Source organism: Centroberyx gerrardi, chromosome 2 (assembly GCF_048128805.1).
Source record: "Centroberyx gerrardi isolate f3 chromosome 2, fCenGer3.hap1.cur.20231027, whole genome shotgun sequence".
Taxonomy (NCBI): domain Eukaryota; kingdom Metazoa; phylum Chordata; class Actinopteri; order Beryciformes; family Berycidae; genus Centroberyx; species Centroberyx gerrardi.
Window position 1 is genome coordinate 20,604,765 of NC_135998.1, and position 26,495 is coordinate 20,631,259.

General features: G+C 41.7%; 1 protein-coding gene across 6 annotated transcripts in view; it reads left to right on the plus strand.

Annotated features, from left to right (window-relative positions):
- Positions 1 to 26,031, plus strand: part of nedd4l (NEDD4 like E3 ubiquitin protein ligase) — a 48,422-nt gene extending 22,391 nt beyond the window's left edge. For 3 of the 6 annotated variants that reach the window (XM_078286323.1, XM_078286324.1, XM_071898291.2), the window contains 25 exons: positions 1,239 to 1,300; positions 1,575 to 1,677; positions 2,832 to 2,986; positions 3,590 to 3,725; positions 3,819 to 4,007; positions 4,159 to 4,236; positions 6,675 to 6,734; positions 8,034 to 8,171; positions 9,193 to 9,402; positions 12,010 to 12,207; positions 12,803 to 12,880; positions 14,819 to 14,873; positions 15,442 to 15,500; positions 15,917 to 15,982; positions 16,598 to 16,827; positions 18,944 to 19,065; positions 19,539 to 19,609; positions 20,242 to 20,337; positions 20,484 to 20,557; positions 20,747 to 20,807; positions 21,084 to 21,143; positions 21,346 to 21,453; positions 22,439 to 22,535; positions 23,244 to 23,316; positions 23,451 to 26,031. In XM_078286323.1, the coding sequence (XP_078142449.1) occupies positions 1,239 to 1,300; positions 1,575 to 1,677; positions 2,832 to 2,986; positions 3,590 to 3,725; positions 3,819 to 4,007; positions 4,159 to 4,236; positions 6,675 to 6,734; positions 8,034 to 8,171; positions 9,193 to 9,402; positions 12,010 to 12,207; positions 12,803 to 12,880; positions 14,819 to 14,873; positions 15,442 to 15,500; positions 15,917 to 15,982; positions 16,598 to 16,827; positions 18,944 to 19,065; positions 19,539 to 19,609; positions 20,242 to 20,337; positions 20,484 to 20,557; positions 20,747 to 20,807; positions 21,084 to 21,143; positions 21,346 to 21,453; positions 22,439 to 22,535; positions 23,244 to 23,316; positions 23,451 to 23,553 (2,682 nt within the window). In that variant the 3' untranslated portion in view covers positions 23,554 to 26,031. Of the gene's footprint in view, positions 1 to 1,238; positions 1,301 to 1,574; positions 1,678 to 2,831; positions 2,987 to 3,589; positions 3,726 to 3,818; positions 4,008 to 4,158; positions 4,237 to 6,674; positions 6,735 to 8,033; positions 8,172 to 9,192; positions 9,403 to 12,009; positions 12,208 to 12,802; positions 12,881 to 14,818; positions 14,874 to 15,441; positions 15,501 to 15,916; positions 15,983 to 16,597; positions 16,828 to 18,943; positions 19,066 to 19,538; positions 19,610 to 20,076; positions 20,217 to 20,241; positions 20,338 to 20,483; positions 20,558 to 20,746; positions 20,808 to 21,083; positions 21,144 to 21,345; positions 21,454 to 22,438; positions 22,536 to 23,243; positions 23,317 to 23,450 lie in introns of those variants that run through there. The other 3 variants (XM_078286320.1, XM_078286321.1, XM_078286322.1) reach the window with 3 other exon arrangements.
- The last annotated feature ends 464 nt before the right edge of the window (positions 26,032 to 26,495 follow it).

Consider the following 26,495-nt stretch of genomic DNA (forward strand, 5'->3'; position numbering starts at 1 on the left):
ACCTGAAACCCAAACAAATAGGCCTGCAGTTCATTCTGATTTTTAAGAAGTTGTCTTTGCAGCAGCGGCTCACTTTCTCCTCTGCCACCTATGATTTGAAGCCTCAGCAGCTGAGAACTCTGAAGTCAGACTGGTTGTGGCTCTCTGATGTTCTTTTTAAGTGGCGACGCTTAAAAGCATATCAGCACAAGGTGTTGGGGTTAATTATTAATGTCCTACTTGGCTCCCCTAGGCTCGGGGAATTAGCAGGAGATAAAAGCTACAGCTGAGTCATTTTGTAAGGTAAAGTCAGTGGACAGGATAAGGGAAGTTTGGTCCTGATGCAGCCTATTGCAGTGATTCTTATTTTGTCCATAAAACAAATTGGCTGAGGATGAATAAACTACAGCTAGGTTAGTAGGCCTATATAGACACTGTCTGTGTTTTCTGTGTGTTTTCATTTGATCCATTAGTTTTGTTTATGAGTACATTTTGTAGGCCAGTCTTACTCATAGTCGCTGATCATTCTTTTACTCATCGCCTCTTTCTCCATACTTGCTTTCACTGGATATTCTTTCTTTAACTTTTCATGAGTCAAGTCATCCAGGCTGACTCATTTGAAGGAGTCTTGTAGCTACATTGGCCCTGTGGAGGCTTGGGCTACTTTGACTCTTTACAACCTCAGGTTTGTGCACAATACAAGCATGAATCCTTGTGTCAACTCATGGACTGAGCCCTGGTTTCCACGATCCACAAATGGTTCAGGCTATGTGTAGCTTTGATGTGTATGTGATGAGTAGTTTTTAGCAGGAACATTTTCACACAAGTATTTGGATCAATTAGTTTCAAAACCAAGAATCAGTTCTTACAGTACAGAATTGTCTGGGATGTCTTGAACAGTTTTGGTCATCTCAATTTTTTTGACCAGACCTGTGCCGGAGATTGCAATTATGATTTGGAAATGAACAGTCTAATTCACTGGTTCTTCCAAAGCAGTGCGTTGTGAGCAGCTAGTGTTGACTGGCGTGACCCGGTCAGAGAGTGTCCCCCTCGGTGTGATTGCAGTACCCAGGACCTTTTCGGCTGTTCAATATGTAACGCGAGAACCTCGGCATTGCATAATGACTCCCAGGATGCTGTGCAAAGGACTGCGGCCTTGCTGTAAACTCATGGCTCTGTTATTTTGATACTGTCTGACGTGTGTTTGTTGCTTGTGTGTTCTGTTGATTGTCAACAAATGTCTTGCTGTTAATTTGCAGACAGAGGACCCTGCCATGGAGCGTCCCTACACATTTAAAGACTTCCTTTTGCGGCCCAGAAGGTCAGTTTCTACAGGATGTGACACATTGACTGACAAGTAAACAGTGGAAATAAATACCAATGTAGCTTGTGGGGTTAAATTGTGTGCAATTTGCATTTCTGCTCCTAGAGGACGCATGGAGCAGAATAGACATAGACTGTAATCATGGTTTGCAAGATTATGTTGACCGGCACCGTTTTTCTGACTCTTACCAAGGGCTATGAAGGGGTAGGTCACAAGGTTGTTCTATGTAGTTTTCAAGTGCGCCCATATTGCCCTTTTTTTTTTCTACCAGTCACAAGTCCAGGGTGAAGGGCTACCTGCGCCTGAAGATGGCCTACCTGCCCAAACAAGGAGGGCCAGAGGAGGAGGCTGGAGAGATGAGGGAGGAGGCTGAGGTGAGTTGATTTGGCATCATTAAATGTGTCCTCTTGTGGCTGTCTTGTTCATAACCCAAAGGCAAACCGGGGTCTAGAGAAAATAGTGATGGGATGATATGCTTATCTCACGATACGATTCGATATACGATATGGGGTTCATGATTCGATACAGTTATGATACGATGTAATAAATAAAAGTTTCACAGTCAGCAACATGACTGTGCAGAATTCTGTTTATTTCTGAGCCACAAATCTTTCTAGCAATGGCATTGGCTTGCTAGAATGTAAACAACAATTAAAAAATGTAATTATAAAGTGTAAATGATATCATTTGGATGGAGAGCTTGTGAAATTCTGATGGGCAAGCCGTCTCATTTGTGAATACTACAGCAGAATAAAATGGAGCTAATATTGCAATTCATTTTTCTGCCCCACAATACATATTTTCATATTTTGTATTGCGATATATTGAATTTTGATATATCGTCCCATCCCTAAGAATAGCACTTCTTTCTGTGAATGCTTGAAAAATATATCTGCTCTGGTTGTATAATTCCTTCCTTCCTAACTGACCAGACAGGTGAAAGTGAGGGTCCTACTTTGGTATTTGTATCAATCTAGAATTGCGAGATTAGTGATTGCTACGAGTGAGGGGAGAAAGGATGTTTTTTTTGTTTTTTTTTGTCTAAGAATTCAGGCAGCGTCTTGCTGCCAAAATCTGGAGAAAGTCTTTTCCAGGTCAGGGTCTGGAAAAACCATTTACAATATGTCCCCTTATTTAGAGAAATAGGAGCTTCTCCTGTCTTATTTTATGTGTGTGCATGTGTGTATGTGTGTGTACAAATGTGGATTTCTCTGTACTTGTGTATGTGTGAGTGAGAGAGCACTAGAGAGGATGATAGGTGCTATACATTTTCAGACAGTGAAAGACTGCATAGATAAGGTGACATTTAGCAGGCTAAGTAGGAAAACTGAAATGTCACTCCTCTAACCTCCTCACACTTCCTGTTCCCACTGTGAAAAATCCCTCATTCTCAGTCTCTGGAATTTGTTTCTTTTTTTTACCTCAGTGCACTGAACTGCAAAATGAAATAAATCTGCTTTACTAATGCACTGTCTCTTTCTCTTTGCTACCTTCCTCTCCCTCCTTCTCTCCCCTACCCGTCCTCCAGGGTTGGGATGACTCTACGGACTCTGGCTCCCAGCGACCCCAGCAGCTGCTGCCCCCACTGCCCCCAGGCTGGGAAGAGAAGGTGGACAACCTGGGACGCACATACTATGTCAACCACAACAACCGCTCCACACAGTGGAAAAGGCCCTCCAACATGTACGCCTGCTCTCCTTCCATGCATGTTTAGGTTTAAACACATTTGTCCATCGACTCAACTTGGAAAATGTCTTTAGCTCATTTAGATCATTACCTTCCATGCTCAAAATATTTGCAAATTTATCTCTAAATGGTCTCTAAGTCAAGAGGCAGGTGAGATACAATGGCAGTGCGGAAAACACTTGGTCACCAATATTGTGCACCACAGGCATTGCGTTTCCTCCTCATCTCCTCAAATTCACTTTGGCTCTTCAGTCAGACCAAGCATCTGAGAAGCAACGGCACAAGCGATAGACTTAAGCTGATGTTAGCTAACTAAAGTCAAGATGACAAATAACGTTAAGTGTAAGGTGGGGAAATCACTTGGCTATAGCTCTGGAAACAGATTTGTATTACCATTCAAATAGACATTTCTCTACCAGCAACAAATCTGCTGTAACTTTAGCTATCAGTTGTGTTTTGGTCATAATTTATTTTTCACATAGGAGTAAAGTTGACTTAATTTCAAATGTATTCTGAGTCTGAATCATATTTCCTAGCAGTAGCTTTCTGACTTAATGACACATTTTTATAGATGAAATCTCTTATTCTCTGCTGTCTCAGGGATGTGATTTCGGAGACAGAGAGCGACAACCATCAGCGGCAGATCCACCAGGAAGCGCACCGTGTGTTCCGCTCAAGACGCCACATCAGTGAAGACCTAGAGAACGAGCACCTGGAACCCAGGGACATGGACAATGTGAGAGAGAAGGATAAATAGACACACACACACACACAACTGGCTAACGAATGATAACGACTGACTCAAATTGTCTACTTCTCCCTCTTCTAGTCCTGGGAGCTAATCACAGAAGAAGACCCTAACGACTCCTTGGCCCAGTCGCTGCCTGGCCCCTCCACCATCATGACACCACAGCACCCCCCGACACCGGTCACCCAGGAGTTCTCTGAGGATTTGAATCTGAGGCTGTCACTCACCCCCGATACCAACGGAGAAGTGCCAGGGCCCAGCACTGCTCTGGTGAGACTGGTGCAATTTTAAATCACCCTACATTTAAGGACCTAAAGGACTTAAGGACCTAACTGCACATGACCAGCTAGATTGACTAACAGCAAGGTGTTTGTCTGTCTCCCATCGATTTCTCTTTCCCTCCCTCTCTCTTTTCTAACAGAGCCAGCTGTCAAACAGACTTCGTTCCTCCAGTATGACAGATGGCGTTAGTGATCAGGCCCAGGCTCCTCCCCTAATGGTACATATTTCTCCTCCATCCTGTTCATCTCCCTTCTTTGACTTCCTTCCTTCCTTTCCTTGTTTCCCTGTTACTTCCAGTATAGTGAGCACCTTCTTCCTCTTCTTTGTTCCCTGAATGCCTTAAAAAAACAGGCATGCATTGTTCTCATTAGTCCTCTCCCTCTCTTGTCAGCATATCTCTGTGCTGTGGGTGTATCACACATCAAATCCTCCTCTTTGCTCTTACTTTTATTATTTTCCTTTCTCCATACTACGCAGGTGTTGCCACCTCTTCTCCTTTCCTTCCCGCTCTTTGCGCCTCCTCAATTTCGCCGTTCCTTCCTTTCTCCTTGTCTCTGTAGCCATGGACTACCACCCCTCTTCCTCCTCCTCCTCTCCCACTACTACTCTCTGTTCTTTGTGATTCACTCGCCGCCATTTCTGATTTATCAGAGAAACCTTGGCTACAGCTGGGCCGTGTGCCAGCACAACACCAGGGAAGTAACACAATACCAATCAAGCACACCCAGAATGACTTTTCCAGTAGAAGCCATTGGCAGGAATGTAAGACTGGGGGACAACACCACATCAGCTCAAACGCACCCCAGAGAGTCCTGAGTCACAGCGTCGATGTGAGGTTCAGCTGAACAAACTGTCACAGGATCTGAATCAAATGCGCCTGTCATAGAGCTGAGTCACAGCAGTGAGCTTGGCGTCGTCAAGCCAAGGCTCCAAAGGAAAAGTACAGGTGCTGATGTCAGCCTTTCCCTTGAATGACTATTCTCTCGGGATTGGACAACAGTAGGCACGTTCAGGAAACATCAGAGGGAAAATCTCCCCATGTTTTGTGCCCTATATTAGGCTTGATATTATTTTCCTCGGGGGTGTAGTGAGTAATTGAGTGTGTGGGACTGCAGTGGTTATGTCAGAGTTGGAAGGCACTTTTCCCTTCGGTTTTAGTGCTAACTTGCATTGATAATATCAAAGGAAAGAGCGGTTTGCTGTCAGTGTGTTGGTGTGAGAACCCAGTGAATTTGGCTACAGTCACACCATCCGTCAGTGATATTCAATGTGTATGGTGGTGGGTGGATACTATCTGTACAGACCAACGCAAAGTGTGTTTGCCTCCTGGATAGAGTTACCCTTGACTGCTGATTAGAAGTTAGTTAACCTTAACCATTAGTGGGGAAATTGTATTAGTGAAGCAATTTCATCCTGCTCTTGGTGTATGCGAATAGGTTGGTGGCTGGTCTAGGTGTCAAATCAGCTGAATACACATCTATGAGTGTGTGTGTGCATGTGTGTGCGAGCATGTGGTTGGATGTTTAGTTTTGATAATGGGAATAATACCTCAGAGGTCATTCATTACTGTAATCATGGGTGTGATGGTGATTCCAGTTGGTACGAGGTGCAAGAAGCAGAGTAGCGTAGAGTAGTGTCCAATTCAAATTTTGATGAAGCACAGCCAGCTGAACTGTACTGGTAATATCATCTTATTTGGAATGTGTCTTTGACTACAGTAATTTAATTATATGCTTGGTTAAAATTACCAGTTGTATTATTTCTTCTTTATATATTTGAACATTTTCTCTCAGATATTGTCCAAGTGTTAAACTCCTTTTGTTAATTTTTTGTGAATTTAAGTGCATTCTTTCACTTTTGCTGCCTCCTCCAGCATTTTCACACAAGTTTTTCAAAGAAAAGAGAGCTTCAAGACAGAATTATTTTCTTTGATTGATGTTACAGCATTGTTCGTGTGAGTGTGGCTTTAATATCCTTTGCTACTTGGGTTGAGATTGAAGATGCTGCAGTGGCCAGGGATTTCATTTACAGCTAGAAAGGGATCTGTTTAAACATTGTCTTCCCTCCAAAAGAGAAACACAAGCCTGAACACTTCTGCTACTGATTCAGTCTTGGCTCTTTTTTCCTCTGATATCTAAATAATAAAGTTGATTTACTGTATCCAGAAGTCACTGACAACACTGCTAAAAGAGTTAACCTCTCAACTGAGAAGAACAACTGCTCCCTCCTAACTTTTTCTTAACCCACATCTTAATCTGCAATCCACTCAACCAATGACTACTGCAATATCCTGATTCTTTGTGCTCCTTCCTACCTGCCCGTCAACCTCACAGTTGGTACATTTCCATGAGTGTCCTCTCTTCTTTTAGTCACAGCCACCCCACTTTCCCACTACAAGATTTGATTTCCTCCTTGTTTAGTTGCCCTCACCCAGTTTCACCTTCATGGCCCATGATCACGGGAATCTCCCCTCTTTCTGTCAAGCCTCACCTCCTCTGAGATTTAACTCCCGCCTTCGTCCATGTAATTCTTCCTCAATCAACTTTCACTACTACCCACACTACCCTCCACCTTGCCCCATTACTTCCACCCTGACAAGGACAGTACATCTCCACTGTAAACTAAAGACCATCTCCCCCTGTTGTCTACCACCAGCAGAGTTCCCAGACCAGAAGAACGAGAGCTCAAACAGTCACAGGCGCTGAGGAGCCCATGGTAATATCTCAGTTTATGTACAGTATACCCTATCAGTCCCACACCTCTTAGTGCCCAGACACCATGTTAGACGGGACATATTCTTCTCTGGACTGCGTTTGTTTTTCTTCTTTCCTTCTCCGTGAATCACTTTTCTTTTAACTTCTGTATGGGTAGAAGGCCACATGAGGGATTCCAGCAACTGTTTTTTAGGATTTATCCTTTTTTTTTTTTTTTTTAGCTAGGGTAGTCCTTGACGTTGCCAACTCTTTTTCATCTCTTTTTCCCTGGCCAAGAAGACGGCATACAAAAGCTTTCTTACAAAAACATGACACATCAACATGAAAAAAATAATGTAAACCACAACACAGCAAATACACGAGAGCTGAAAGAAAAGCAGAAGTGCAAGGAAACATTAATTAAACCATTCATCAAAACATGTACACACCTCTTGGAAGCTGTCTAATTTGTTCTTTATAATGATCAATTCCAATGAGAAATGGGAATATTATGATGTGCTGAAATGCTTAGCTAGGTTGGCAGTTGTCCCAAAATTGCTCTGTATGTGATCAAATGACTTGTGTATGTGTGTGTGTGTTGTATTGCAACCAAGAATGGTCAACCTGGTAGTCCATAAGATATTGAATAATGCCATTGATCAGCCATTGATAACAAACCATGTAGCAGCATGATGAAATGTGTCTGACGATGATGTGATCTGTGGGCAGTCGTATATAAAATATCACTACAGCACTTTGTGGAACTTATCATGTTTATTTTGTGACCACTCAGACTACTGCAATAACCTTTTTATGTTGCAAATGGTTAATAGTTCACTTAGCAAGTAGTAATGGTGCACATTTCTTCCATGTGGTATTTTTTCCTTGTCTGTGTTTGAGTGTGTTTTGTGTTTGAAGTTCCACTTGATACATTATCACCCATTATTCCATGAGAGTTAAAAATCAGGCTGTCGTTTTGCCATGTATTTTCCTAATCCATTGTTGACTGTCACTATGCTGTACAGCTTGAAATGGGAAAATATTTGAAAGCTCTTGTGTTGTTGCTAGATGTTAAGATAAAATTTCTGTAGTATAGTGGACCAATGCTTACTTTATGGAACAGCCCTGTCTTTTGTTTTACTTCCCGAAAACACCAGTTCACAGCCAATTGTGTAGACAAAGTAATGGGTGTCCTAACTCTCTTTCTGTACCTCTGACAGACATTTTAAAAGATTAGGAGATTCTCTCCACTTGTCCCCAACCACATCCAGCTTGTACTAACTAATTGTCTTTGCTTTGCTCTCTCCCCACACTTGGCCAGTCTCCCTCGTCAACTGCTTACACCTTGACCACCCCTGGCCTGCCCCCGGGATGGGAGGAGAGGAAGGATGCCAAGGGACGAACTTATTACGTCAACCATAACAGCCGCTCCACTACCTGGACTAGGCCTATTGTGCAGGTACACCAGGTCTGAAGGCCAGCTTTCGGGCTGCCTGGACTCGATGCATGGGACTGGACCTTGCCTTGGCCTGGGTCTTGGCCTCGGCCTGTGTTCTGGATCTCTTCCTCTATCCCTCCTATGTTTTTCCTCTTTGTAGCCATGAGAAAGAAGGATGGAAAGAGAAACAGCTTTGCAACCTCCAAGGCTCTTTTTCTGTCTTTCTCTCTCTGTTCAGTTTCTTATTCTCTCCTACTTAAGTGTGTGCTGTCTTCCTCCTCTTGTCTAGCATTTTGTTTGATACACTGGATGAAATCCAACTCTGCATGGGTCACGTCTTTCCAAACCCAGGCATGGGATTGCAACCACCACTTTCCCTCTCACTTACCGCATTTGTGCCCTGTTGTTTCTCCGCTTGTCTTCCCCTGTCTTTCTGTGTATCTGGGAGTGAGGCAGCTCTACACAGCCTGGTCTGGGACAGAGTCTGCTACATGGGACTGAGCCTGGCTCTCTAGGCGTAGCGCTGTATGTTTAACGCTCACCTCTCTCCTCTTTCAAATCCACCCTTTCGCTTGTACCTTTATCTTAACCCTGTTATAATTTACCTGTCTGTGCATTGTCTGTCATCGTGTACTCTTCTCACTCTTTGCTTCTCATCTGCATTTCATTATTACTCAAAAGGAGAGGTCACTGTCAAGTGATTACCACAACAATTGAATGAAATATTTACAATCGTGCCATTAACACTGCATTTCCTCTGAACGTTATTATTATGTTATTGACCCAAAACCCTTGTCCCTCTTCTCTATTTGGAAGCAGCATCTTTATTTAATAATCAATCATTTTTATATTAATCAAGATAAATGATTGTTATTTGGGGCCCCGTTGACTCCTGCCTGTGTTTGCATCCAGACCTTTCCAGTGCAGACAAGCACCTTTGGCAGCATGGCTTGCGATGGGGACAAGTTTTTTGTTTTTGCAACAGCATCACTTGCCTTATTCAAACCCCACTTAACCTCAAGAGTGTTATTCTCACTGACAGCTGACTGAAGATGGAGCCAGCACCTCAGCAGCAGCAGCAGCAGCAGCAGCAGCAGGAGGGGCCTCGGCCTCGGCCTCGGCCTCGGCTTTGGCAGCCCCACCCACCCCCTCCACCTCCTCCACAGCCTCCAACAACCACCTCCATGAGCCCCAGGTCCGACGACCCCGTAGCCTCAGCTCCCCCACTGTCACCCTTTCCACCCCCTTGGAGGTGAGAACTAGCCGCCTGTACCGTCCCGCTCCGCTCCGCTATATCCATCCATACTGTCTCTTCTTTGCACCACCCAAGAACCGCTCACTTCTGTCTCCTTCTTTCCTCCATCCACACCTTTCCATCTCTTAACACTTTCTTTTCATACTATTCTTCATTGTATCACCATTTCCGTTCCTTTTGAAGGTGACCTAATCACGGATCCTATTTATTCACCCATCTACATCATCTAATTCTCAATTTCCCTATTTAATAGTATCATTTTTCTTCTGTTATCCCTCCTTCTTTCAGGTTAATTCTGTCTTGATGCTGCTTCTTCTCTCTCCTCACCATTACCATCTCTATGGAAATGTTAATCTCATCATTCAATTGGCCTTTTCTTCTCAACTCTCATTTTTCATCTCTCCATTCTGAGGGTGATTTTCTTTCCACTCACCACTCTTTCTTTCAACTGGCATTGAGAATGAGCTGATGACTGAAGACTAACGCAGATTGCAGTTAAATAATGATTAGTCACATTAAATGGTCTGAGCTCTACCCAGGCTTTGTGTGTCACCATGATGATTTCATTGTGAACTGTATGCATCCTTGGCATAGCTGGCATTTCAGTCACAGCACAGGGTGTTTTAAAGCAATACCCATAACAGGAGGAAACTGGTCTAATAATTACAATCTTGTCTGCTAGATCTAGTTACCACTGAATGAATAATAACCCAAATAACCAGAATGCTCCAAAGAAAGCCTTGGAGCATCCAAATCAACTATTCAAAAAATCAAAAAAATTAACATTTAAACATAAACATTGATCATTAAAACTGTATTCATGTCATTACATACCCATAAATTTGCAGTCAGAAAAAGGCCCCCCAAAAAATAATCGACAGCAGATGTTACTGTGACCCTAATAAACAGTTGAAGGCTAATTTGTAAGGGATGGCTGATAATATCCATCCTGTGTGCCTCAATACAATAACCTGCCTGTACAGTCATTTGCCTTGTAAATGACCCAACCACCTGATTAGATCTAATCTGCACAGTCTGTAATCATTTGTCAGTGCTTTCTGGCTGTGTTTTGAAAGTGTGTATCGAATGTTGTTTTCCCTTTTCATGAAATCAGTCACTTATGTCTGGATAAATACTAACTTGTATGATGATGTGGATGATGTGTTGGGCACATGCTGTTGCAGGTGAAAGTTAATCTCACAACACTGACAGAAGGGTAAAGCTGGTTTAGAACAATATAATTCCTTCACTGGGGTGACACTGTCCCTCTGACGTAGCTTCAGTCAAAACTGACCCCATATGAACCTCCTGCTTAGGAGCTACATAGTTTAACAACAAGTGGGAGAATGATCAACTACAAGATGCTTTTGACAGTTAAACGTCTGCTTTTTGCTGCTCTTTTGCCTTTAGCAAGCAGAGAGAATAGATGGACAAAGCTCCCTTTCTTTGTTTTTAAGGCCGTGTGACATTGTGCAAATGACTATTAGGGATAAAGCCCAAGTCCTCCAAATCTCATCACAAGGATGATGTTGAAATCTTGCATCACACAGTGATGGGGGGAGTTTAGCAGCTGTTGCACGGATCAGATTATATGCACTCATCACTGCGTGTGTGTGTGTGTGTGTGTGTGTGTATGTGTTGGGGATGTTTATGTGAGTATGTGGGTCCTTGTAAATGGACCTGTGTGTGTGCACGTGCACCTATGATTGCAGTTTACATCAGCTGATAGTTTTAGAAAACTTGGGAAACTTTTGATTTAAGCATTTGTCCTCTGTGCAAAAGATCTGTTATATACAGCACAAACTTGGTTAATTAAGATTAATGCATGAATCTAAAAATGGACAATCTCTTGTTATCTGCTCTTACTGCATTTAATGGCAGTGGAGGGCCTATGTTGCTGCCAAGGGAGCAGACCTAAAAGAAGTTTAATTAAGAAATGTGTGTGTGTGTGTGTGTGTGTTTGTGTGTGTGTGTTAGCAAGATGGTGAGAAAGTAAGTGGAAGTGAAATCCTCACTCTAGAATGTTGTAATTACAAAGTCTAGAGGAGTGAGAGGAGGTGGGAGGTCTGTAGATTAATTAACAAAGTCTTTTCTCTTATTAAAAATCAGATCAGTCAATGGACAGGATGGTAATTAGTGTCAAAAGAATACTGTGCTGTAGGACCACTCATTAGCCCGTCTGTATAGTCTTTAGAAACTTTTAAGACGCAAGAAAAGGAAAAATTCCTGTAGATGCAGGGTTCCTCGACCAGTGGCATTATGCTCTGGTTCAGGCAAGGTAAAAGTGAACTGAGATCCACTTTCTTTGATTCTTTGATGCTTTTTCCTGGACCTCTCTAATCCTCTTGGGGAGAACAGTCTTCAGTTTGTTTTGGAAAAGAAACAAAAGGAAAAGTTAACAGGATTCTCGGAAAGAATTTGTAGACTAGTTTCCTTCTTATTATTATTCATTTTGGTTCGAGGGACCAGTGATAATTTGTCACACTGCCAGTCATCCATATTGGGTTACTGCTTTAATTTTACACTGTCTTCTCACCTTCTCCATTTCGTCTCATGGGACCAATAATATTACACAATCATTTTTTATTTCCATTTTGGCTCCAGGGGGCCAACAACATCCAGGTGCGGAGGGCTGTGAAGGACACGTTCTCCAACCCCCAGTCTCCCCAGCCGTCCCCCTACAGCTCCCCCAAGTCACAACACAAGCCACAGCAGAGCTTCTTGCCCCCGGGCTGGGAGATGAGGATAGCCCCTAACGGACGACCCTTCTTCATTGACCACAACAGCAGGGTCACCACCTGGGTGAGCTAGCACTCGGCTTTAATTGGACTATTGAGATTTGGGTCAGTTGGTTTTACCTCAGCAAATGTAGGAGATGGTTTTTAAAATAAGAATAAACCTATAAAACCAGTAAGGGTTTTAATTTTTGCTCCTTTGTTTGATTGTGAATATTGTTTGACAGTTTCATTTATTGAATAGACATTTTAAAATATACAGGGCAGTGGTGGTTGTTGTCGTTCTCATGGGATCTTACAGTGACATCTGGTGGTGTGGAAGTGAATGTAGCATTCAGGTCTCATTTGATTAAACGCCAGCAGGCCTCTTTGGAAACTCAAATCAAATAATGTACCATTGTGAGGAAATGGTATTGATTGTAGCCTCCTTCAAACCAAGTGATCTTCAGGGAGTTTGATTATATTGAGAAGCCACTGCTGCCTCCTAAACCTAAAGCAACTGTAATTTTGATTAGTTTGGATCAATTTTGTTCTTGATCTGTTTCTTCCCTCTAATTGTTTCCCACCACTTCCTATGTCCTCTCTTCTCTCTCTGTTCCATCTCTTCCCTGCCTCCCTCCCTCTCTCCCTCCCTCCCCATCCCTCTCTCTTACGATGACCAGGAGGATCCCAGGTTGAAGTATCCAGTCCATATGAGGAATAAGAACTCGATGGAGCCTGGTGACCTCGGCCCTCTTCCTGTGAGTACGGTCCAGAGTAGACCAACTGCTTTGGCCACAAATCACATTAGAAAAAACTTCAGAGTCCCCTTAATAGGCCAAACACTGTTCACTTGCTAATAACTGCTCTTACCATATTACTCTATTAACTATTCATCAAATCAATCTGTTTGGATTACCTCTGTATTATCGGTTTACCAAGACAAATCTTTCAATGAGAAAAGGGATTTATTCAACTAGTTCAGTGATCAGTGATTATTTTGCAAAGTACAACTTATACATATAATTAATGTAGTTCCTGTTCTTTTTAAAGGTCAAGCCCTTTCTATTGGTTAGGTTAATTTAATGGCCGATTTATGTTTGATTTAAAGTGTGGGAATTAAATGGCTTTTGCGATAAAAGATGTGATTTGAGTATGTGATCAGACTCTATAAGACGTAATGTGGCTTTCATTTTTGTCCTATTGTAAAAGAGGTGGCAGAGGGAGAAACTAGTTGGTGGGTGTGAAAAAGCGGGGTCTGGGGGCTCTGAAAATCCCTAATTTGGAGCCGGTGAATGTCTATTCACCTACAGTATTTTAATCTATTTAAATCAGACAAACTGCCAACAACTAGGCTAACTCTTATCTTAGCTAGGTTTTGAATAACCAAAGATTCATAGGTTTGCACATCTCACAGGCTTGTGTGGTGTGTGCATGTGTGTGTGTTCTCTCTCTCCTCTCTCTTTCTCTCTCTCTCTCTCTTCATTCTGGGGGATCTTTTGTACGCTACTTCTTCTACACCTGGCCATGTCTGTTTGGCAGCACCTACCAGAGGAGGTTGGTTGGTGCCTCCCTCCCTCTGCCTGCCTGCCTACCTACCTGTCTGGTCTGGTCTGGTCTGGTTTGGTCAAATGCCTGCAGACAGCCTTGCACTCTCTCTCTCTCTCTCTCTCTCTCTCTCTCTCTCTCTCTCTCTCTCTCTCTCTCTCTTTCTCTCTTTCTCTCTCTCTCTCATATGACCGGCATGGATGGACTGTATCTCTCCCTCCCCTGTCATCTGTATTATCCCCCACCTCCTCCTCCTCTCTCTGTGCCCCCTCCCTCTACCACCGCCCCTCTTAGTCGTTATCATTCGGAGCCCCCCACCACCCTCCTGGGACCCCTCAGACTTGCACAATGTCTGTGTATCTGTATCAGTGTCTGAGGGACAGATAGACGAGTCAAGTCAAGATAGTGGAACAGGGGAGACGTACTGTGCATTTGACACTGGTTAGAAAGAAATGGAAAATTGAGCAGGTAGGAGGAAAAGGGAGCGAGGGAGGGGTGGAGAGAGTGAGAGAGACAGAGAGAGAGGGAAAGAGGGAGGGATGGAGGCTTGAAGAAAAACAAACAGCTGTATGTAAGAGGAAGAAAGTTGCTGTATGCTGCATGTTGGTGGACTCCCTTTGTCTCCCTGTCTCTCTGGTCTCCACTTGTGCAGTGTGCAGCATACAGTTACAACACACATACTGTACACACCTCGTTTGACAGATTGTCAGACCCGGCCCCTCTCCCCCACCCCTTTACTCTCAATCTAACCTTTTTTTTAATTGCCTGACTGCCGGTGCTGTATGAGTGTGTTTGGCCTGTGACACTATACTGGGTGGTCACTGTGTCAGTGGTGTACTGGCTTGAACTGGTAGTGGTGGTTAACCTGTCTGTTGTGGTCGTATCCCTGCCTTGCCACTGTCTCAGATCCAGCTCAAATAGAAAAGAAAATCCTTTCAGTTCCTTTGTGATTGTTTGATTGAGCTTGCCTGCAGTGCTGGGCAACCATAGTGTCGGGACTGTTTCATGGTCAGTCAAGTTCAATCGAGCATAAATTTAAAAAAGAATAAAAGTGAATGGATTTAAATGACTATTTGAGCCTGGTCACTAGTACTGCCGAATGGTGATTGTGTGGTTTAACTCACTCTTTCTTCTCTCATGTTTCTTTGTAGCCTGGATGGGAGGAAAGAGTCCACTCAGATGGACGTACCTTCTACATCGACCACAGTAAGGCAGCTCTATCTCACTGCTTTCTGTCTCTCCTCCATGCTTGTATTTTGTCATCTGTCTGTGTCTGATCCGTCTTTGTCTCTTTATCATCCAGTTTACTTCCTCTACTGTGTTTACCGGCTTCAGCACAGCACACATTTTCTTTACAGATGTTTGTCAGTGAAGGCAAAGCACATCATCCATTACAGAACTGTGTATGACAACAGAGCAAGATGTGTAGGTGTTAAGTGAGCCTGCTGGACTCAACAGGCACTATTCAGATCAATAGCTTGGCTTGTGTTAACCCGAGTACGGATCAGGTATCTGAACACTCAGTGAGCACTGAAACTGAATGGACAGATCATGTTGTTGAAAATTCACTGTGTGGATGCCTGACGTAATGGGGCGATATCACTAAACTAAATGATGATGTACGGTAATGAGGACGGCCGTGCAGAGGGAAGCGAGGGAACATAGGTAGCGAATCTTGATTTGACAAATGCACACTGATGAACATCCATTTGAATAGATTTCACTATCATTTTATAAGTCTCAGTGATGTTTGATTTGTGTTTGTTCCATCCAGATACAAAGAACACCCAGTGGGAGGACCCCCGTCTGCAGAGTCCAGCTATCACAGGACCGGTGAGTAGCCCTTAATGCCTAGACAGTTGAGGGAGCCACACCTGTGTTGCTACATGGAAACAACTAGCCCCTCTATTAACACAGTAGTACTATATGCCACACACCGTTGTCAGACTTAGTGTATGTCATCACTAATGTCTTAACACAACAAAGATAAGTCACTTTGTCACTGCGGTTGTCACTTAACATGCCAACGCCTTCATGTCATTCTGCGTGCCACTTCAGATACCGTTGTCCCTCCCTGGAAATCATTGCCAACCCTCTCCCCAAATTACATTGTATGTAGTTGCTGTTATATAAGTAGGAACTGAAGGATATTCAGTTAGTTCTGTTAAAACTTGCACATTACATGCCACTTCTCGATGAGGAGATTGGTCTGTCCCTTGACTCCTGTGTGTTGTTTGCTGCTTGTGCAGGCTGTTCCCTACTCCAGAGAGTTCAAACAGAAATATGACTACTTCAGGAAGAAATTGAAGAAACCGGTAAGAAGAGTTTTTACGTTTTTTTTTTTTAAGTTAACTTTTGCACAGTGATGCCAATGCAAAGCTAAATTTGGGGAAATTCTGGCTTCTCGTTGTGAAACAAGGCAGTCTGTTTTGCTTGCATTTTGATTCTGCTTGATTGCATTCCTGGTCAACATTCCTGACAGTCTAACAGGGAATGAATTATTAACACACTGTCTGGACACTGTGTGACTCAATTAGCTATGTGCTTTAGTATTCATTCTAAGCATTTCACTTGTCTTCCTAATTAGCACTTCTTAGGTATGGTGCAGAATTACACATTACTGCTCTTACTGTTAGGTTTATGATGCTGGAAGCTAATCTTGGATGAAGAACTAATTAGCATGTATGAGCTGAGAGATTTTGTCACAGACTCTGACACTGCTTTCAATGTTGTGCTAGAAAAAGGCTGTTATCCTTTTGAATAAAATTATTCTTTCCACTGGTGTGATTATTTACTGTCTGATTTAGCTTTGTTGCCGCATGTTAAAAATGAAACTTGATCTCACCTAAATTTAGCACACGCATGTTTTGTTTTTAAATTTGCATCAAATTTTTTGATATAAACCAACTCTGCTTTGTGAACTTCTCCAGGCGGACATCCCCAACCGATTTGAGATGAAGCTGCACAGGAACAACATCTTTGAGGAGTCGTACCGTCGAATCATGTCCCTGAAGAGGCCAGATATTCTGAAGGCACGGCTGTGGATCGAGTTTGAGTCAGAGAAGGGATTGGACTACGGTGGTGTGGCCAGAGAGTGGTTCTTCCTCTTGTCCAAGGAGATGTTCAACCCTTACTATGGCCTGTTTGAATACTCCGCCACGTAAGTGTGTGCCTGTACACGTGTGTGTGTGTGCTGTATATTTACAGGGTTGTCTCTCAAGTTGAAATTCTATCTTTACAATTTTGGATGCCCTGTTGTTAAAGCCGTGGTAGGTAAGTTTGAAGGAAACCAGGAAGACTAACGCACTTAGACTAACTCCCTCCACTGCCCACTGAGCCAAAAGCCGGAGCGAAAAGTTATGTTGAAAGGAAAATTACAGAGCAATAGCGCTATCAATATTAAAATAGTAGCGATGATGAGGATAAGGATAAGGATAAGGATAAGGCAAGATAAGAAGGCTAGTAGTTTGCAGAAGGCAAAAGAAAACACTATAAAAACAGTAATGCTACATTAACAGCATGGACACCACTAAAAGCAATGAAATCCTGTGGCAAAAGCATACGACAGCACTGACAGAGAAGTTGGTGCATTTCATTTTGCTGAGAAACAGTTGCGTGTGTGCCTGTAAATGTCTGTGATGGAGTCCTTGAAGGCAGAGAGAGATGAAATTGTCCAATTTCAGAGTCTTTTGCAACTCATTCCAGTCACTGAGAGCAGCAGACTGGAATGAGGAGTGGCCCGGGGAGGTTTTAACTCTGGGGATGTTCAGCAGCATGTGACGAGCAGACCTAGTGGTACGGAAAGCTGATGCATAGCTTGGGCCCTGCTACTGATTTAGAGCCATGAGGAATCCCTTTCTACTCACATGTTTGGTGGGGTTTTTTCCATGTAGAGTCAGTGTTTGGGGCAGGGCCGCCTTATTCTTTCCCTTCCCGACCAGTCATATAGCTTCCTTTTACTTTGATTGGTTTTTCCTTTTCCTCTCATTCATTCGGCCATCCTGAAAACGTAAAAATGTTTCCCACTTCCTAAAGTAATGAAAGTGTCATTCCTTTTTGTTCCTTCTTTCATGCTCTTCTTGGCATTCCCATCGCTAGCCGATGAGTCAGATGGTTGAGATTTCCCAAGCAGTCAATATTAAAGTGGCAGACTTGCCCTTGTGCTTTCTATGGGGAATGAAGGTAACAAAAACGAAATGATAAAAATGGAGCTGATGAAAAGGCAAGGAATTCAATAAAAATTAACCATTATTATCACTAAATAAACCATTATTGTAATAAAGTTGGACTTAATAAAAAACATGATTTTATTAAATCTTGATTTGATAAAACCAGAGCCACATTGTGATTGTTCATCACAACTACTTTTGCCAATTATTATTTAACATATTCATGCAACAAAATGTCGATGAAAAGCCATGCCCAACAACAACCTTGAAGTTTTCTGGTCTCCACTTGTGTGCTTGTCCCTGGCTGCATAAAAAAATCTTACATAAGGTTTATCCTTAACCTTTCTTTTGAGGTCTCCTTATGACAGACAAGTAGCAGTTTTAGTGAAAATAATTAAGCCTGACATAATCTTTATATATTATATATGCTCCAAAATAATGCCAGTCTCTGGGAATCATGCAGTGGTTGGTTGCCATGGTAAAAAGGACACATTTGAAGTGTTATGCCTATACTGACAGTAGAACTGTCAAGATATCCCCTTGACTAAGAACAGTATTTGATAAGCATTATGCAACGCACTAAACAAATCACTAAGGTTAGGAGAATAATAGGCTTGATTGAGTCTGCAGGAGCGGAGTGGATCAGTAGAGGAGCAGTTCACTGCGTGTCCAAGGGCGTGGTTTGTGCTCGGCATATGGCACCATGCATATGCTAAACAATAGCATAGAGCAGTGCAGGTTAAATGATAAATATAAAAGCAGTTGTGAAAAATAATAAAATAAATCACAGCCCATACTTGTATCAAATCAAGATTGTTTTAATCAAATTATTGATGTTTTTGTATTAAATCAAGTGTATTTGTTTTTCTTTAACTCCTCATAGCTTTCAGCCACTAATAGCATTTAAATTTCACCCAAGATGTACTGTCTATTTACCTTTTGATAGCTTTTGAGGGGCAAAGGCAAATAAACACATTTGTGCAATACGGTAACAGCAGAGCATAATTGGTACGACAATGTTCCACTGACCATAGTGAGCGTAATAACTTGAAATGAAACCGTGAAAATGACTGTTCCTTATCTGCTCTTTCCCTTGTGCCCGTCCAGAGACAACTACACTCTCCAAATCAATCCCAACTCGGGCCTGTGCAATGAGGACCACCTCTCCTACTTCAAGTTCATCGGACGTGTGGCAGGAATGGCCGTGTTTCATGGGAAGCTATTGGATGGTATGCTGCTGGATGTGTCTTTCATATTGTAAATTGACTGAAAACTGTCCTCTTTTCTACTGTTAAATTTGTAGATATCATTTAGCAGACACAGTGAATGTATTTCAGTGTTTCATGTGTGAGAACACTGTGGCCTCGTTTTTGCTGATGTTGAAACATTATTTAAACTTATTTCTGTATACATACATTGCAGTACAGTGTCCTGTTTATTTTCTTGTAGATGTGGTGGTTGGTGCTGTTATTGTTTTATTGGTTTTAGTTCTGTGTCTGTCATTGTTTTGTTCACAGAGTCGGTTCTAGTGAGACAATACACTACTCTAATTCTAACCACTGACCCGATGCTTGTTTGTGTGTAGGACCGATGTTTTCTGGCTGAGGCGGCCCACAACTGTTTTAAGAACGTGGAGAGACACTGCATCATATTGTACGTCTTGTACTCTAATTGAGTCTTTTGTTTCTGTGCTTGTGCCCAGGTTTTTTCATTCGACCATTCTACAAGATGATGCTGGGAAAACAGATCTCTCTTAAAGACATGGAGTCTGTGGTAAGATCTCACCACCAGATTAGTAACTGATTATTAAACAGTTGTGCAATTCTGAGCCACTTTCATCAGTGCAGTCTGGCATGTTGAAATATGTACTTTGTGATTTATTTTATTTTATTTTATTTTTTTTTTAGTTGTAGTCTGTGCTGATATCATAACCATCCGATCTGAATGACTCTACATAATCAACTGCTATTGACAAAGCCAATAATGGGACCTTGTGTCTTTGGAGGGTTATTTGTCATATAAACATACATTTTTCCTTTTTTTTCTGATTTTATTGTTTGCCATGTCAGTATTTCTTTTATTTCTGTTTTTGATTTCATTTGATTAAGTGTCTTTTATTGTTGCTGAACCTTTTGTTCCGGGAAGCAACCTTTGAAAGGTGCTATATAAATAAAAAAATGACTTACTTACTTAGTTACTTACTTGCTTACTTGCTTGCTTGCTTGCTTATGTATTTCCAGATAGATGCAACAGAAAACAATAGGTCTGAAGAAACAACACAAACAAGATAACAAAACATGACAAAACACAAAAATAAAAGCTAACAAATAGAAGCCAATAAATGTCTGTTAAGTATGTTTTCTTGGTGCCTCATGCTTATTCTGGTCTGTGTTGTGTCCCTGCAGGACAGTGAATACTACAACTCTCTGAAGTGGATTCTGGAGAACGACCCCACTGAGCTGGACCTGCGGTTCTGTATCGATGAGGACAACTTTGGACAGGTGCTCAGGCCTCACATCCGACACTTAAAATCAACTAATCTCTCAATGTTTTAATGGCAGTAAAGTCAGTAAGGTACCTATATGTTTTTGAGTCCCCGTTCTGGAGTATCCTGGCTTCTTTACTTCATGGTGTTTTCCTTTCTCAGACGTACCAGGTGGACTTGAAGCCCAGTGGCTCAGACATGGTGGTCACCAATGACAACAAAAAGGAATACATTGAGTAAGAACGATATAAATGTTTTTCTTTTTACCTCACCTCCTGTGTTTTATGAATAGTTATAGGCTTTTCACAAGCCTTTTAATAAATCTACATTATGAAAAGTTATTCTAAAGCTATGGTTTTGTTCTCTGGTTTGCTTATACAGTACGTTGTTATCTTTACACACCTCGATGATCTTTTCTCCAACAGCCTCGTCATCCAGTGGAGGTTCGTCAATCGGGTGCAGAAGCAGATGAATGCCTTTTTGGAGGTATGTGCAGTAATATCAGTTGCCACTTGGGGGCAATATGACCTGAGACTTGGCACCCCACCTATGGGTGTCTGTGCCCTGAGGTTTCAATCATCAGGGTTGCTTTTAAGCTTGTATTTCTACAACCATGAATTATTGTAGCTTGTGAAACTTATTGACAACCATAGATATCACCTCAAAGATTTAGTAGATTCTTCTGTAATTGTGTTGAGTTGTTGTTGAATTATTATTGTGTTTGAATTGTGTCTAAAATTCTCATTGTGTATGACTTTTCAGGGCTTCACTGAGCTCATTCTCATTGATCTGATCAAGATCTTTGATGAAAACGAGCTGGAGGTGAGGATTCCTGTATTTAATCTGTAGCACCACCCTTATTCCCTTGACTCCGATTATCAGATCTGAGCACATGAAAGCGTCTCTCTTGTGTAGTGTGATAGTGAGCATTTCTTAACACATTGATCTCTAATGCTGTCTGAGAAGTGCCACTGTTAAATATTTTCTGTCTGCTCTCCCTCACCCTCTGTCTTTCTGTGTGTAGCTGCTCATGTGCGGTCTGGGTGATGTAGATGTCAACGACTGGAGGCAACACACTGTTTATAAGAACGGCTATTGTCCCAACCACCCAGTCATACAGTGGTTCTGGAAGGTAAGTCTGCTATGCATGTACACACAAACCCATAAATGCATGTAAAAAAGCGTGCTCATACACAAAAATGAATTTTTCTAAGCATGTACACACTGTGTCACACAAACAGACATTAACCTAGCCTATTGCTGTTTGTATGGTGTGTGTGTTAGAAAGAGAGGGAGAGTATTGTTGCCATCAGTCTCAAATGAAACGTGTGACATATTATAAAATTGTGCTCTAGTATAAATTTTGTCTCAAGCAGATTTGTCATTTTATTACAGTGTACTTAATATGTTTTAAAGATGAAAAAAAAAAACACTCTCAGAAACACACACACAGAAGCGATTAGTCATTGAAGCAGTGTAGTTTATCCTGAAATGTCAAATTGATTGATCTAGCAGGCTGCCATCGCCTTTCCCTCCAAATTATTCCTGGGACAGGTTTGCTGGCCCGGCTTTTGAAGATCAAAGTCTGTTTGGAAGAACGAGCTTGTTTGCTCTGATGAAAGAACCTATAGTAGTACCTGCCCTGGTTATCAAGTGTCTTGAGCTGACAACACACACACACACACGCACATAGTTCACACACACAGGCAGCCAGCCAAAATATGTGCGTGCACATGCACTTACACATACAAACATACAGCAATGTCATGTGGGCTGATTAAGTGGACCGGCTCAAACAGCTTCTGTTTGTCCATATCGGTTTGGGTTTTCTGACACACAGATAACAAAACAGTCTGCAATGGCTTCCCTCCTTTCCATGTTGTAGCAGTCATAGGAATGAGAGTTGAGAAAAAGCATGTCATTGAGGTTTTTTTTTTTTATTATTATTATTTTATTTTAAGTTTACTGAAATGAATAGATATTCAGGGTGATGATAATATTTGTTTATGTCCCTTAAAACAGCAGGAGTTTCCTACAGCTCTGCGTAGTTAAGCATGATGTGTAACATGCTTCTGTTTGGTCATTGAGGAGTTGGATCTTTTCTCTTCTCTCCTCAGGTTGTCCTGTTGATGGACGCTGAAAAGAGGATCCGGCTTCTCCAGTTTGTTACGGGAACATCCAGAGTGCCCATGAACGGCTTTGCCGAGCTCTACGGTCTGTATAGCCACCAAATAAGTTCCAAGTTTCCTTTATTTGCCTCTTGTATAGTAGTACCAGGGTGCATGGATTGGAATTTCGCGAGATATGAGTGCATTAAAAAAGTAATCCCGTATCTGTGTTTCCATGGCAAGACTATACAGGTTCTGCAGAGTTCTATGAAATCATGTCAGCTGTAATGTAACAAGTGCAATGTTTGCTTGAACGTCATTTAACACTGAAATTGTTTTCCAAGAAAAAATTAGTCAACAGTGTTGCTGTTGCAAGAATTGAATACTTTTGTAGCAGATATATGTGTAGGATGTGAATAAAATATCAAAAGAAGATCTATATATATAATAGAATTTTTTGTGAGGAAAAAACAAATAATTTGGGTCTTAAGGGGCAAAAAATGAAAAACAAATTTTTTAATAGACTACACTAATTGCCATAATCACCCACAGGCTCTCCATCCTCCCATATTCCACCATTAATCTCTCAGTTAGAATGCTCATTTGTAACAAGGTTGATTTTGCCATGATAAGACGTGATGGGTGAACCATACAGGTGGGTTGGCGCTCCCTCCCTTTGTGAATGTGCATCCTCTGAAAAGTCACGCGATTGAATATACAGAATTAACCCAGAGGTTCATTTTTTGTCTAACAGCCAATATCTCTTCATCATCTCATCATCTTCATCATGTCCATCATCTCTTATCTCTCCTAGGCTCCAATGGGCCTCAGCTGTTCACAATTGAGCAGTGGGGAACACCAGATAAGTTGCCAAGAGCACACACATGGTATGTGCACACACACACACACACACACACACACACACACAATGGAATGGCGGTTGTTTTCATCTTTGTATTTTGAAACAGGATGCTCTGTAATCTTTTTGTAATATATCTGATGAAGCATTTTTCCTTCCCAGTTTCAATCGCTTGGATCTGCCCACCTATGAATCATTTGAGGACCTGAGGGAGAAACTCCTCATGGCCGTGGAGAACGCCCAGGGCTTTGAGGGGGTCGACTAAACGGCAAAACCCTGACTGCATCCAAACTACTCTAACAAAAAAAAAAAGAAAAGCCACAGGGATGTCAAACAAACTGCCGTTTTTACAGTGGCCGTAGCAGTTCTGTGCAAGCATGTTGTACTGTATGCCTGACTGTGAGCCACCTCCACAGCATGGTGGTTTGAGACTGTACAGTGACTTGTCGAGCCAATATGCCTACGTCTTTTATCTTTTCTGTGTGGGTAGGTCACTCCTTAAAGGTGCTGGGGCGGGGCGGGGCTTGGAAGGGGAAAGGTGGGGGTAGAGTTGCACCATAGAATGCTGAATTCTATTAGTACACAGGCATGAACAATGAATGATGAGAACTGGCCCCCTATATGCCGTTTCTTTCCCCTCTTCCCTTATCCTGTGAAAATCTACAGTGCTGGAAAACACTCTAATGCATTTCAATAGCTCCTTTATGTACACTATAGCACAGTATTTCAGCACCCTTCTGTGTAAGGGTCTTAGCATGGCCTTAATCTGGCTCCTACATGCACTATTTCTCTAACAAACTGCAATGGCACTATGATCACAATTCTCTCAAATCCTTATACTAACACCAGATTACCTTAGGAATGCTAGCCAATCACAGATCAGGAAATCGGCCACACCCTTCTATAGACCATTTTTCTGCTTGTAAACACAGCTGACGTCACACGCCTGCGACTGGAGGCAGAAAGCGCCTACAGTACCATTAGCATACACAACTATTCGTGGCAAGCAAACTAGCTGTATCTTTAGAAAAACGATCTTTTACACTATGTTGCTGTCACTTGGACCAAAGGACCGCAAGGTTTAGCTTAACAAGTTAATGTTAAGTAACGAGGTAAAATTACCCGTTCCGTATGCGCTGACTGACTGGGCGGATGATGTGGCCTGCTGAAGAAAAATGAAAGGCATATAAGTCTTTAGATGTGTACAATTATGTACTAAGTGGCCATGTTCAGGATATAAGGCTATAGCTGATGGCTTCTGTGTGCTTGCTTCCGACATGCTCCCTATCCAACGACAGGGGGACAAGTCCAGCATGTACAAAGTGTGCCAAGCTGTTCTTTTACAGCAACAAGAACAGAATAACCTTACTAAAAAAATAGCTCTGACTTCAGACAGTCTTCCTCATACTGCGAGAAAACATTGCAAGCATGACAGTGTTTTGTGTATCCACGCTGTTCCCGGTGCGCCTCCAGACACGTCCCACGATCAGAAAAATGGTCTATAGAGCCTCATCTCTGTTGTATGATCAGTTATCGCCACTGCAGCCTTTTGTAGAATAATTTTTTTATCCACTGGGATAGAATGGAGGACGGGGGAGGAAGTCGTCCCCAAAGATGGTTTTATAGTCTTCTTTTGCCAGTCAAAAAGGAACAGGAGGGTCGTTGTTTTTTGTTGTTGTTTTTTTGTTTTTTTTTAATCATTGGTATAATTTTTACAGGAAAATACTCTAAACGTATTTGTACTGATGGACAATGTTGTTTACTATTTTGACAATACTATATGACATGGTGTGTGAAGTGTAAATCTGGCTAATTTGGGAAATGATTAATCCATATCATTTGTTACGGTGATAGAAAATACGTTGAATAAAATGTTTTTTATCGTAGTGCTATGGAAGCGGCATGAAATTGTATCTTGTGTTTGCTTTGACTACATAGTGATTGGAAGTGTAATCTCTCTTGGTCTCAAGGTTTGGGACGGGAAAACTAAATGGGGATAGTTTCTTTGGGACGTTTGCGTCACGATGATTATATTCATATTCTCATGCCTATCCCTGTTCATAATGCTGTAAATTGTTCTTGGAAAACACATTTTAAATTCTTTCATGATATATAAATATATGTATGCATTACATCTAACAGAAGTATTAATGATCAACAACACTAAAATGAAGCTGTGTGTGCGCGTGTGTGTGTTTGAGAGAAAAGCTGTGATTGCCACTGAATATAAAGCAGCACGTTTCTTACAAAGGAAAAATGTTTTCTTTTTTATGTTTTATTTCTCTCTCTCCTTTTTCTAACACCATTGAACCTAAAGGGCACTTTATAGATCACTCTGAGGTCATGTCGCCTGTTGTATGTCTTTTATCATTAACTTGAATGTGATTCTGTTGTTTTCCATTCAGAGCACTTACCTGGTGCAATATAAATAGTCTGTAAATCTGGGCTGCTGCTAAGGTAGAAAAAGTTGACAGATGTGAAGCTGAGACTTCACACCTTTTAGTATTCTCTGTTCTATTTCTCTTTTTTTGTCTCTTTCTCTCCTCCTTCTCTTCCCTTGCATTGCTTCCCTTCTGTGAACCCCCACACCCAAATTGACTCAGTATAGATTTGTGCTTCTTTTTTAGGGGGTTTTCTTTTTTATTAATGGCGGGAAATATCACTTTTGTTAAAGATTCCACCACTCTCTGCAACTCTTTGTGGTTCATTTAACTTCAGTCAAATAAAAATGGAACTTCTCAAACTGTGTTTATTTATTTATTTTTGGACTTCTGGACTTTTCCTCTCATTCATCTTACCAGAGGCAGAGTTGTGTTGAAAGATCCATGAAAACATATGATACAGATACAAAAAAAAAGATGAAAACTGGGGTTGTCTAATAGTCTTCTATAGCCATAATGTCTCTTTATATGCTCAGCCTTTAAAATCATGGACTCTTTCCTAAAATAAAAAAAAGTTTACAATTGCAATATACTACCACAGGACACAGTTATCAATACACCAAATTGCTGATCTGCCCCCAGTTGATGACCAGTCTTTTGACTTGAACTGAATTTATTTGGTCCTGTAGTCACAAAGATCTGATCTAGAATTAGTATTGCCTGTCAATTCAGTGAGACCGATATGAGGCAACTGACCAGTGATCCTTTAATCAGTGCTGTCGCTTTGAAATATTTCGTTTCATTTCATTTTGATTTGTTGAGTTAC